The sequence below is a fragment of the Pongo abelii genome, chromosome 18, assembly GCF_028885655.2.
Source record: "Pongo abelii isolate AG06213 chromosome 18, NHGRI_mPonAbe1-v2.0_pri, whole genome shotgun sequence".
NCBI classification, from domain to species: domain Eukaryota; kingdom Metazoa; phylum Chordata; class Mammalia; order Primates; family Hominidae; genus Pongo; species Pongo abelii.
The window spans coordinates 56485074-56497928 of record NC_072003.2 but is presented as its reverse complement, the minus strand read 5'-3'; the positions used below and the strand labels follow the sequence as shown (position 1 = coordinate 56497928).

Sequence of the window (12855 nt, the reverse complement as noted above, 5' to 3'; positions counted from 1 at the left end):
TAGCTATGTCATGGCCAGTATGCTGGCCTTGGCTGCTGAGAGAGACTCTCTTACTGATATAAGATATGTGGTATTAGTAACAGGAATACCCTTTAAACAGGCAGCTGCTCTGTTTAAAATGATAAACTTTAGCTCACATTGTGAAACAAGCTTCAACTTGACGTAATTACCAGGAAGCAGCTGGAGTCTTTCCCCAGCCTAAGAAATAGACTACATTCATCTCACAAGGAAGCAAAGCAGGCATTCATCTGAAAAATTAATGCCAATCACAGTTTTTGTCAAATAAGGGCTGTGAAATTTTATGCAAGATGGTATTCACTGATGGTTGTGGAACAGTGTTGTCATCTTTGTCACACAGTTGAAACTACATAAAAAGTCTGTTTCAATAAAGCCAGGTCTGTTAAAAGGTGCAGTAGATTTCCTAATATTTAGGATTTTGACACTGACATTCACATGAAGTTAGTTTGCAGTTTGTGTGTACGTGTGTCATATTTTTCTGATTTTTATACCAATCTTATTTATCTCACAAACAAAATTTGAAAGTGTTCCGTCTTTCTGGGTTTGGTAACATTTTAAATAACAATAAGGTTATCTGTTACCTAAAGATTTGGTAGAGATCCCCTGTGAAACCACCTGGGTCTGGTGCTTTCTGGGGACAGATATATACAATAATTAGTTTTTGTATATTTCTTCTGGGATCTGCCTTAGAAATTTGTATTTCCTGAAAAGTCATCCATTTTACTCAGGTTTTCAAAATTTATTTGTTATATTCTTTTAAAGTTGATTATAAATTGTTTAATTTCTCATAAGATTCATGTGAAAGTCTGGAGATAGCCTGGGCAGATTCCTTACCTTGGCAAAATGATTTTTTCTTCAGCTGTTAGGAAGGCGTAGTCATTAAAAGTGCTAAATTTCATAGATGGTGGGTATTTGAATGGTTTTGCTCCAAAATTGAACTCACATTGTTGATATGACATGAAACTAGCTGCAGCAAAAAATCCAGATCTACAAATAAAATGAGTACAGAGGCCAATAGAATTAATAAAAATCAAAACAGAGTTAATAGATAGAACAGTTTTCAGAAAGGCAGGGTGAGTCAATCCTACCCTGGCAGAAAGGAAGAGTGACAGATTGTGTTTATAACCCACACAGGTCTGTGACCAGAGAATATTCTGCCTTATCTTCCTGTATCAAACTTTGGGATAGTTTTAGGTCTGATCAAATGGGTTCCCAATCACTTGAAATTAATCAATTTCTCATCACAATTGCATATATAAATGGACAAAGACTTTTTTTTCCTAGAGAAAAGGGCATTCCGTGCATCTACTCGAATTTTTGACTGAGAAGAGCTACTTACACAGTAGATGAAAAGACTTGCTTTTCAGGAGGCAGCTGGTTGCCATTTAAAAAGAAGATCATTTGCTTTTCATTCAAGTCTAACAGAAATCCTACTGTATCTCCTAGAGGATAAAGAGAAACACTGTTAGGATAATGATGTGTACTACCAGGATTCTTTGCTAAGCATCTCAAGTGTTTCAATGGCACTGTATTAAGTCTGCATCTTTAGCTATGCATTCAACATGTTCATTTTTGTTTCTTCTGTAACTGATCTGACCCCTATACACCAATATTTTAATGTAACAATAAGAAAAAAATACTGCCAATTAAATTATGACAAGCCAATCTTAAGATGCATCCCAATTTCAAAGATGTTAAAATGTGGGGAAAAATATGCATTTTGGGCTCAATGAAATATGGTAAGATCAAAAAATCATGTGGTTACTTGCCTCTCTGGTGAGATTTATAACTCCCTAGATAACTACCCCAAAATATGCCTTTCTTTAAAAAAAAAAGGCAAGGCAGGCTGGGCAAGGTGGCTCACGCCTGTAATCCCAGCACTTTGGGAGGCCAAGGCGGGCGGATCACCTGAGGTCAGGAGTTTGAAGACCAGCCTGGCCAACATGGTGAAACCCCGTCTCTACTAAAAATACAAAAATTAGCTGGGTGTGGTGGTGGGCACCTGTAATCCCAGCTACTCGGGAGGCTGAAGCAGGAGAACCACTTGAATCTGGGAGGCGGAGGTTGCAGTGAGACGACATCATGCCATTGCACTCCAGCCTGGGTGACAGGGCAAAAATCTGTCTCAAAAAAAAAAAAAAGAAAAAAAAAGAAAAAAAAAAAAAGCAGGGCGTGGTGGTTCATGCCTATAATCCCAGCACTTTGGGAGGCCAAGGCGGGCAGATCATCTGAGGTCAGTTTGAGACCAGCCCAGCCAACATGGTGAAACCCCATCTCTACTAAAAATACAAAAATTACCCGGGTGTTAATGGTGGGTGCCTGTAATCCCAGCTACTCGGGAGGCTGAGGCAGGAAAATCGCTTGAACCCTGGATGTGGAGGTTGCAGTGAGCTGAGATCGCGCCACTGCACTCCAGCCTGGGCGAGAGAGTGAGACTGCATCTCAAAAAAAAAAAAAAAAAAAGCATTTATCTTCACTTATCAGATAAAGTAAACTCTAAGGTTTCAGTTTTTGGTTTTGTTGTTAAGACAGGGTCTTGCTCCATTACCCTGGCTGGAGTGCAGTGGTACAATCCTAGCTCACTGCAGCCTCAAACTCCTGGGCTCAAGTGGTCCTCCTGCTTCAGCCTCCTGAGTAACTAGGACTACAGGCACGTGCCACCACCCCTGGCAAATTTTTAAAATTTCTTTGTAGAGATGGGGGGGGTCTCATTATGTTGCCCAGGCTAATCTCAAACTCCTGGCCCCAAGTGATCCTCTCAAAGGATCCTCACACTTTGACCTCCAAAAGTGCTGGTATTAAAAGTATGAGCCACCACGTCTGGCCCAATTTTGGTTTTGAAAGATGAGATAAACAAATTTGTTTGTCAAAGATAAACAAATGAAATTACACAGCAATGACAAGAAAAATGGACACTCAATGCTGGTGGAGGAAAATCTGGCAATATATAGCAAAAGCTTTGATATTCTATATCCCCCTTGCCAGAGAAGTTTCACTTCTAAGAGTTTTGTCTTGAGAAAATCCAGAATGGTCTATAATGATAATTTTAAAAGGCAAAAATGTCAGTGTCCAACAATGAGGCATTAATTAGTATATCATAGTACAACTATATAATGGAATATTGAGAAGCCATTAAAAGTAATGTTATTAGCTGGGCCATGGGGGCTCAGGCCTGTAATCCCAACACTTTGGGAGGCCAGAGTTGGGTGGATCACTTGAGCCCAGAAGTTTGAGATTAGCCTGGGCAACATGGCAAAATCCTGTCTCTACCAAAAAAATACAAAAATTAGCCGGGCGTGGTGGTGTGTCCCTGTAGTCCCAGCTACTGGAGAGGCTGAGGTGGGAGGATGGATTGTGCCTGGGAGGTCAAGGCTGTATGAGCTATGATCACACCACTGCACGCAAGCCTGGGCTACTGATAGATGAGACCCTGTCTCAAAAACAACAATAAAAAGTAATGTTATTTAATAACCTGGAAAGCTGTTCAAGGTATTAAGTATAACAACAACAAAAATATATAAAATTTAAGTGTTTTTAAAAAATCTCTGGAGAAATTACAGGGGATTTTTAGTTTATTCATTTTTCTATTTTTCAAATTTTTATAATAAACATATTACTCGAATAATCCTTTAAAAAATTCTTATTAAAAAACAAGCTAGTTTTTGAAAACAGTGCCTTTATCATATGCTCCGTTAAATGAAGAAGTTTTACGTTCCTTCAAGAACCTGCGAGCCATTAAAATGAGTGTTCCTGTTGGCTTTTCTGATTTTTTTTCCCACACCATCAATTTAATCAAGTGGAGCTGTTTCCACGTGGGGGTGGGCAAATTCCTGCTTTCTTTCCTTTTTTTTTTTTTTTTTTTGAGATGGAGTCTCACTCTGTTGCTCAGGCTGGAGTGCAGTGGCGCAATCTCGGCTCATTGCAACCTCTGCCTCCTGGGTTCAAGTGATTCTCCTGCCTCAGCCTCCCAAGTAGCCGGGACCACAGGTGGGTGCCACCACACCTGGTTAATTTTTGTATTTTAGTAGAGATGAGGTTTCACCATGTTGGCCAGGCTGGTCTTGAACTCCTGACTTCAAGCAATCCACCTGCCTCAGCCTAAATTTCTGCTTTCTTAGCATGCCTAAAAATTCAGTTTATATCCATAATGCTGATTGGGGTAGCAAAATGAAAGACGGATGCTTGGAGAAAGAGTTGGGTTATATCCTCTATCATATGACCCTACTTCCTCTATCATATGGCCACTGGATAGAACCTGTTTCGTAGCCATCTCGTCCCTGAAAAATCCTCATTTTAGTGGCATTACAATTCCAGTGTCCCTGATATTGCCATGGCTGCTTTTAATTCAAAACAGATCCAAAGAGGAAAATAGAATTCATACTAATCTTGAGTATCATTTTCTGACAAATGTAAAAAATTTATTTTCTGAAATGTTTTTGCTACAGGAAGGACTCCACCAGAGGTAAATTTATCAGAGGAATACCATTTATATCCTTGGCAGTGACACAAAAGTTAATATCCCTTTTCACATTTGATCTTCTTCTAAGACATTTTAAGGCTTAATGTAATAAATGCTTCATAATAACCAGATGTCTTAACCCACTTGATAAATTTATAATGGAGGGAATGAATACCTTCTTTCCAGCATGGGTGTATGTGAGGCTTACTTCTGGCATTGTACCAAATCAGCTGCCGGCAGCCATCATACGCACAGGAGTATTCATCATCCCCAATGCCGTAGCCTTCCTGGAGAGAGACAAGGCCCAGAAGATTAGCAAGTCTGCCTGCTCTGACCTGGGAACACAGAGTGTGTCTTTTACGACCACTGACCTAATGGCTGGGATTCTAAGCTTTCTGGATGAAGAGAGAGCTCATGGTTTTTTGAAAATACTGAAGTTATGACTTAGAGGGCTGGTTCCAAGTGAATAGATAATGACTTCAACAAATATTTTCCCAGTGCCTCTTTTGTTCAGGCACTTTCACATTTGTTAGTTCATTTAATTCTCACTAACATTATCATGAGGCTAGTGGCATCAGACTCCATTTTAAGAGGAAACAAAGGCTCAGAGAGGTCAACCAGCTTGCCCAAGCATATATTACTTGCCCCAGAAACAGAACCAGGTTTGAACCTAAATTCTTCTGATTCCAAGATCAGTCAGTACACTTGCATATCAGCACAAGATTGTCAGAGGCATTCAAACCAGAGAGACTCCATCTTGAATAGGGGCAGGGTAAAATGAGGCTTAGACTTGCTGGGCTGCTCAGCTGCATTCCCAAGAGGTTAGGCATTCTTAGTCACAAGATGAGATAGGAGGTCAGCACAAGATACAGGTCACAAAGACCCTGCTGATAAAACAGGATGCAATAAAGAAGCCAGCCAGAAGCTGGCCAAAACCCACCAAAACCAAGATGGCAACAAAAGTGACCTCTGGTCATCTTCACTGTTCATTATATGCTAATTATAATGCATTAGCATGCTAAAAGACACTCTAATGGGTGCCATGACAGTTTACAATGTCATGGCAGTTTGGAAGTTACCCTATATAGTCTAAAAAGGAGAGGAACCCTTGGTTCCAGGAATTGCCTGTCCCTTTCCCAGAAAACTCATGAATAATCCACCCCTGTTTAGCATATAATCGAGAAATAACTAAATATGCTCAGTTGAGCAGCCCACGCCACTGCTCTGCCTATAGGGTAGCCATTCTTCTGTTTCTTTAATAAACTTGTTTTCGCTTTATTCTATGGACTTGCCCCAAATTCTTTCTTGCGTGAGGTCCAAAAACCCTCTCTTGGGATCTGGATCCAGACCCTTTCCAGTAACAAGATCAGATCAGGCAAATACCTTTCTTGCATGTGGCAGACTTCAAAATACCCAAATATTCAGAGATTTCAAAACTGGAGATAAGAGAAAGGTTATAGCGGACACTCAGCTAAAAGCTATTCTGAGATCAGCTTGATTTGAGGATTGTACAGGTCCTTGGCAGTTTCTTCTTTTTTTTCTTTGAGATGGAGTTTCACTCTTGTTGCCTAGGCTGGAGTGCAATGGCGCGATCTTGGCTCACCACAACCTCTGCCTCCCGGGTTCAAGCGATTCTCCTGCCTCAGCCTCCTGAGTAGCTGGGATTATAGGCATGCGCCACCAGGCCCAGCTAATTTTGTATTTTTAGTAGGGATGGGGTTTCTCCATGTTGGTCAGGCTGGTCTCATACTCTAGACCTCAGGTGATCTGCCCGCCTTGGCCTCCCAAAGTGCTGGGATTACAGGCGTGAGCCACTGCGCCTGGCAGTTTCTTCTTTTTATTACTTACTGCCTTTCAATTATTTCACAGAACTGTTAAAATAAAAGGGTGGCTGAGATCTTAAGAAATTATTTTGAGTGCTTATAAAAAATAGAAGAAGCATGCAAATCAGACAACTGCTATCTTTAAGGAACAATGGTGAAAAGTTTTACTATAGAAAGAAATTGAAAATGGCCAAATCCAAGTAAGATCAATGGTCCTGATGGCCTGCTTCTTCTATGGGGCAAACAATACCGTGAGGAGATAGATTGGAAAAAAAGTTCTGGTGAATGCAACAATGATTTTGTACTGGATTTTTGGATTACAACATACTGAATTTGGATGAACGCTCTCCAAAGTGACTCTTCTGAAACAGCTATTGATATTCACTATTCAGACTATTCAAGAGTTAAATGAGCTTGCATCTAATTCCTTAGAAATTCACCATCCAAGGCTGCCAGGAGCAGTGGCTCATGCCTGTAATTTCAACACTTTGGGGTACAGATCACTTGAGGCCAGGCATTTGAGACCAGCCTGGCCAATACGGCAAAACCCTGTCTCTACTAAAATTACAAAAATTATCCAGGTGTGGTGGCGCACACCTATAATCCCAGTTACTCTGGTGGCTGAGGCACAAGAATCGCCTGAGCCTGGGAGGCAGAGGTTGCAGTGAGCAGAGATCACGTGCCACTGCACCCTGGCCTGGGTGACAGAGCGAGACTCTGTCTCAAAACAAAACAAAACAAAAGAAATTCACCACTTGCTAGAAAGAATGCCTTGCCACCCCTTTCAAAGGCTGAACAAGTCAGTAAGTAAAAAACTTAAAAACCACTAAAATGTAGGCATTGGGGCATAAGTAAAAGTCAAGCAATTCTTTTCTATCTTCACCTTAGTCTAATGTCCTGAGAAGTCCTTGACAGAACACTTGGAAGAAATTCCTAGAAGCTAGCCACCAGGAGTTGGTAGAGCAGACTCGTTACATATTCTTTACCATGCAATGTCTTTGATGACTGGATAAGTTCCACAACAGAGTGGCACTGTAGCACAAAGAAGGAACTCTAATAACTTTAACTACAGAGCAGCATCTACAGATTTAAGGAGAAGATGCCTCTGCCTAGCAGAGATGCACTTTAAAAATCTCTTAAGCTTACATCTCAGAGAACAACCTAGATGTTCTACACCTTCTCTCAGCTCAAAATGTTCCCAGCAGGATTAATTTTGGTTTCCATTGGCTAGGACAGATAAATGAGAGAATAGAGTGTCTAGCTTGGTATTTATTTTGAACTACCTGTTTTTTGGTCATGCATATTTTAGCAATGGAAACATTACCAAATCCAAACAAAAGAAAGTTTATCCACAGCTTGTCATTCAGGGAATAGTTTGAGTGTCTTTCCCATGTGGTGGACACTGTCCTTTTTCCTGCTATAGGGCATCCCAACCGTTTCCTATTAAGGGAAATGTATGAAGACAGTGTTCTGCCTCCTCCTTTGGAAGTAGAAAGGTAAGATATGACCTAGGCTTGGCCAGCTGGACCTTCCCATCAAACACTCAGTATGGTGCAAGTGACCCCAAACAGAGGGATAGTTAGGATTGATTTCCAACAGCAATGGTGGCTGCATGCTGGCCAGATCGTTCCCCTAAAACACCAGCTATTGTACTTCCTGTTTCTTGGCCCTGACAGCCTTGGAACCTGTCTAGTTCCAAAACTTCTCCATAATCTGGAGGCCCCGGAAAGGCTTGTAAGTCATTCCTTTTCTGTCTGAGATAGCCAGAGTCATTTTCTCCAAGGCAGATGCTTCAATAGGGGAAGGAGCATGGACTATCCTGACCTGAAATCTCTAGCAGCTGGAGACTAGATGGCTTTGGGGAAGTTTCTAAATTTCTCTGAACTTGATTTTCCTCATCTTTAAATGGCAGGATAATATCTTTCCAAACTCTCAAAAAGATTAAAGATGAATATGTGAAAGACCTATCACATGACAGACGCTCACAAAAAAGCAAAAGATTATTTATTTATTTATTTTTGAGACAGAGTCTCACTCTATCGCCCAGGCTAGAGTGCAGTGGCACTATCTGGGCTCACTGCAACCTCTGCCTCCCACGTTCCAGCAACTCTCCTGCCTCAGCCTCCCGAGTAGCTGGGATTACAGGCGCCCGCCACCAAGCCCAGCTAATTTTTTATTTTCAGTAGAGACGGGGTTTCACCATGTTGGCCAGTCAAACTCCTGACCTTAAGTGATCCACCCACCTCAGCCTCCCAAAGTGCTGGGATTACAGGTGTGAGCCACTGCGCCTGGCCAAAAGGCAAAAGATGTTTTAGATAAATCAGAGTACACCCTTGGAGAGTTGCTCCTCCTAAGCCTCCATAAAAATATACAATACAACAACACAAACTGTTCTGGAGGTTACCTGAACAGAACTATCCTTAAGCTTATTTTAATGACCTAACATTGAGCCCAGTGGCCAGCCTTTTAAAATGGAAACCTAAGCAGCAAGAGTTCAAGTAAGAGGCACTATGGAGAGACTTAGAATCTTTTGAAACTGGGTGTATCCTAGGAATGACTTACTCCATAGAATCACACCCTGTCTGAATAGGCAAAAAGATTCAGAATCACCAGAACAATGTACATTTAAAGCAAAGTTTTAAACATGGCAACATCATTAAAATCCTGTATTTGGCAAAAGACATCATATCAGACTTTATCAATTTCTAATAGGGAATCAGCTAATGCTTGGATCAGGGAAGAATGTTTGTTTTTAAAGAAACCAACAGCCTGTCAAGTGATCTGGAGGATAAAAAAACAGTATTTAAGTCTTTAACTTGACAAACCAAAGGTCTGCAACTACATGGCAAAAATTATAGTTTCATCGAGCAGATGAAATGATCCAGCTTCACTGGCCATTAAAAAAACACATTTGTAACATTCAGTGTCAGACCTAGATCTGTCGTGTGTTTGCTGCCAAATCAGGAGAGACAAATTTTATATCGAAGCTTCCTCCCTGGAAGAATCCCCTACTACTTCTAGTTCTAGAACAATTTTTCACTTCCAAATGAGGAAACTAGCTAATTCTGAGATTTTCCCCATTTTTGAATACAAAGAAAACAACTGTTGTAGAATAGGAAGGCCACTGAATTCTGGTATGAGTTTCTTCCTACTCTGTCTCAGTTTTCTCATCTGTGAAATGGAAATTTTAACAGTAAAAGCTATTGTGGGAATCAGATGATTGGCAGACTGGGGTCTAGTTCTCCACCCCAGACAGGAGTACAGACTTGACCTCTCCACTGGCCCTTTTCCTTCAATTTGTCTCTCTCCAGCCTAGGAGTTTTAATAATACACCATCAACAATTCCAGGGTGAAATACAGCCTTGCTGAAATAGGCCTTTAAAAACTATGCTTATAAGTAGGTCACCATGGGATGTGACTGTAGTCTCAGCTATTCAGGAGGCTGAGGTAAGAGGATGGCTTGAGCCCAGGAGTTTGAGGCCAGCCTGAGCAACACAGTGAGACCTGTCTCTAAAAGCAAAGCAGAAAACCAGAAAACCTCACCATGCTTATGGCCAGCAAGTTTAGCTGGATTTTGTTGGATCACTTCTAAAACCCATTCCAGGATCTTACATATTCGAGGGGGGGCTATTATTTAGATTAACAAAATAATCTATGGGGCTTTTCCCACCTCAAATGGTAGAAACCATATGAAAACAAAATATTCCTGATCAAAACTGGATTAATTCCAAACAGCTTATAATTTGATCATCAGAAGAAAGCCAATTGGCCTGGGTGTTAGAAGGGTATAAAGTGGCAAGAAATCATACATCTGTAGGAAAGGGAGGAACTCCAAAACCTTCAATGCTACTTACTCTAGGATTTAAGTTTCCCTTTTATATTACAGCTTTCTATAACAAAAGATAAATAATTGAATATTGAGAAAAATGTGCCAACTAATTACTAGGTAAAAGTCAAGTGAAAGAAGTCAAGCCAACACTCTATTTTTTGACAGGAAAGGAATCCCTACAAAGCGCTTAGAGCTTCAACTCAAGGTAATAATCAGCACTACTTCCTGTATAAGAAATGAGCCAAATATGTGGCTGGGGTGGAAGCAGAGCCTACAAAGACAAAGGACACATCCAGCCTCTAGGTGAAAAATTAGAGTGAACTTAAGATTCAAGAAAAAGAAAAGGCCGAGGGGCAATTTCACTTGTTTTCCCTATTTCTCTATCAGTTTAGTAGATCATTGTTAGGGACCTGGTACTATGTGGCTCTGCCCAAGAAAAGATTATTGAGCAAATCTATTTGAAAAATAAGTATTTTCCACCCACCAACTAGGGGGAAAAAGCAAACTGCCACTGCCCCCATTTTCACAGTTCTCTAGGGTACTCACATGATTGAGGAATTTGCTGTCTCGAGTGGCCCAGCCAATCTGCATGACGCCAGAAGTGACCACTGTTACTTCATAGTACCATACCCCGGCATCCACACAAAAGGTGCAACGCACACTTTCAAAAGAGGAGGCATCACAGCGAGCCTGGCAAAACCAAAAAATGTGTCAATCAATCATGAGGGCCTGAAGACCACCAAAGATAACTGACTACTGGGAAGGTTGAGTGTATTTTTCCTTATTAAAGCTTCTGGTGGACTACTGCTTCCTCCTCTGTCCATCCTCAGTGACAAAAAGTACAAAACCAAACTATATTAAGGCATTTGGCAACATACAGAATCAAAGAATTGTTTGCAGCCATTCTTCAAACAGTTCTTTAATCCTGACACATCTAGTGCCTTATGGTACCTTCTGTTCATAAGCAGCTCTTTCATCGAGACTTCCCCCTGAAGTCAGCAACATTTCCAAAATACAGGGAGAGAGGGAAGCACCAGCCCTAAGACAACTGGCTATGCAAGGATTAAAATAATTACCCTCTCATCCCACAAAGGGTCCAACTGTAGAAGCGTTACCTACCTCTAAGCCATGAGGTGAGATCTTCAGGTACTCGCTGACATCATTGCTATTCAGCATGGCCCTAATGCTACTCAAGTTCACTTTCTCATAGGTCAGCTGTCTACCTTCTTTTAAAACTGCAAAAGAAAGAGTGTTCATGTTTCTAAGGCAGGCTGCTGTGGCAAAAAGAAGAAGCTAGTGCCAGCTACAGCAATCAGACAAGAGGAAGAAATGAAGGGCATCCAAAATGGAAAGGAAGAAGTCAAATTATCCATGTTTGTGAATAATATGATCTTACATTTAGGAAAACCTAAAAAAATCCGCCAAAAACTATTAGAACTAAAAAGCAAACTCACTAAAGTTGCAGGATATAAAATTAATATACAAAAATCAATAGCGTTTCTATATGCCAATAGCAAACAATCTGAAGAAGAAATCAAGAAAGTAATTGTATTTACAAAAGCTATAAATAAAATAAGATACCTAAGAATAACTTAATCAAAGAAGTGAAAGATCTCTACAATGAAAACTATAAAACACTAACGCAAGAAATCAAAGAGGACACAAAGATATACCATGTTCATGGATTGGAAGACTCAATATTGTTAAAATGTCTATACTACTCAAAGCAATCTACAGATTACATGCAATCCCTATCAAAATACCAATGACATTCTTCACAGAAATAGTAAAAAAAATCCTAAAATTTATACAGAACTACAAAAGACCCAGAATAGCAAAAAACCTGACCCTCAGCAAAAAAACACAACTGGAGGAATCACATTACCTGACTTCAAATTATACTACGGAGTTATAGGAACCAAAATTGCATGGTACTGGTATAAAAACAGACACATGGACCAATGGAACAGAACAGAGAATCCAGAAATAAATCCATACATCTACAGTGAACTCATTTTCAACAAAGGTGCCAAGAACATACATTGGGGGAAAGAACAGTGTCTTCAATAAATGGTGCTGGAAAAACTACATATCCATAAGCAAAAGAATAAAACTAGACCCCTATCTCTCATCGTCTACAAAAATCAAATAAAAATGGATTAAAGATTTAAATCTAAGACCTCAAACTATGAAGCTACTAAAATAAAACATTGGGGAAACTCTCCAGGACACTGATCTGGGCAAAGATTTCTTGAATACCCCAAAAGCACAGGCACCAAAGCAAAAATGGACAAATGGGATCATATTAAGCTAAAAAGTTTCTTACAGCAAAGGAACTGATCAACGAAGTAAAGAGACATCCCACAGAATGGGAGAAACTATTTGCAAACTATCCATTCGACAAAGGATTAATAACCAGAATATATAAGGAGGTCATATAACTCAATAGGAAAACATCCAGTAATCTGATTAAAAAGTGGGCAAAACATCCGAATAGACATTTCTCAAAAGAAGACATACAAATGGCAAACAGATATATGAAAAGGTACTCAACATATATTGATCATCAGAGAAATCCAAATCAAAACTACAATGAGCTATCATCTCACCCCAGTAAAAATGGCATTTATCTAAAAAACAGACAACAATGAATGCTGGTGAGGATGTGGAGAAAAGGTAACCCTTGTACACTGGTGGTAGGAATGCAAATTAGTATGGCCACTATG

At 40.2% G+C, this 12855-nt stretch overlaps 1 protein-coding gene across 4 annotated transcripts in view; it reads right to left on the bottom strand.

Annotated features, from left to right (window-relative positions):
* Nucleotides 1–12855, bottom strand: part of RSPRY1 (ring finger and SPRY domain containing 1) — a 51098-nt gene that overhangs the window by 8300 nt on the left and 29943 nt on the right. For all 4 annotated transcript variants that reach the window (XM_009250753.3, XM_009250754.4, NM_001132707.1 and 1 more), the window contains 5 exon segments: nucleotides 11249–11364; nucleotides 10676–10819; nucleotides 4653–4764; nucleotides 1358–1460; nucleotides 853–1005 (listed from right to left, as the gene is read on the bottom strand). In XM_009250753.3, coding sequence (XP_009249028.1) covers nucleotides 853–1005; nucleotides 1358–1460; nucleotides 4653–4764; nucleotides 10676–10819; nucleotides 11249–11364 — 628 coding nt within the window.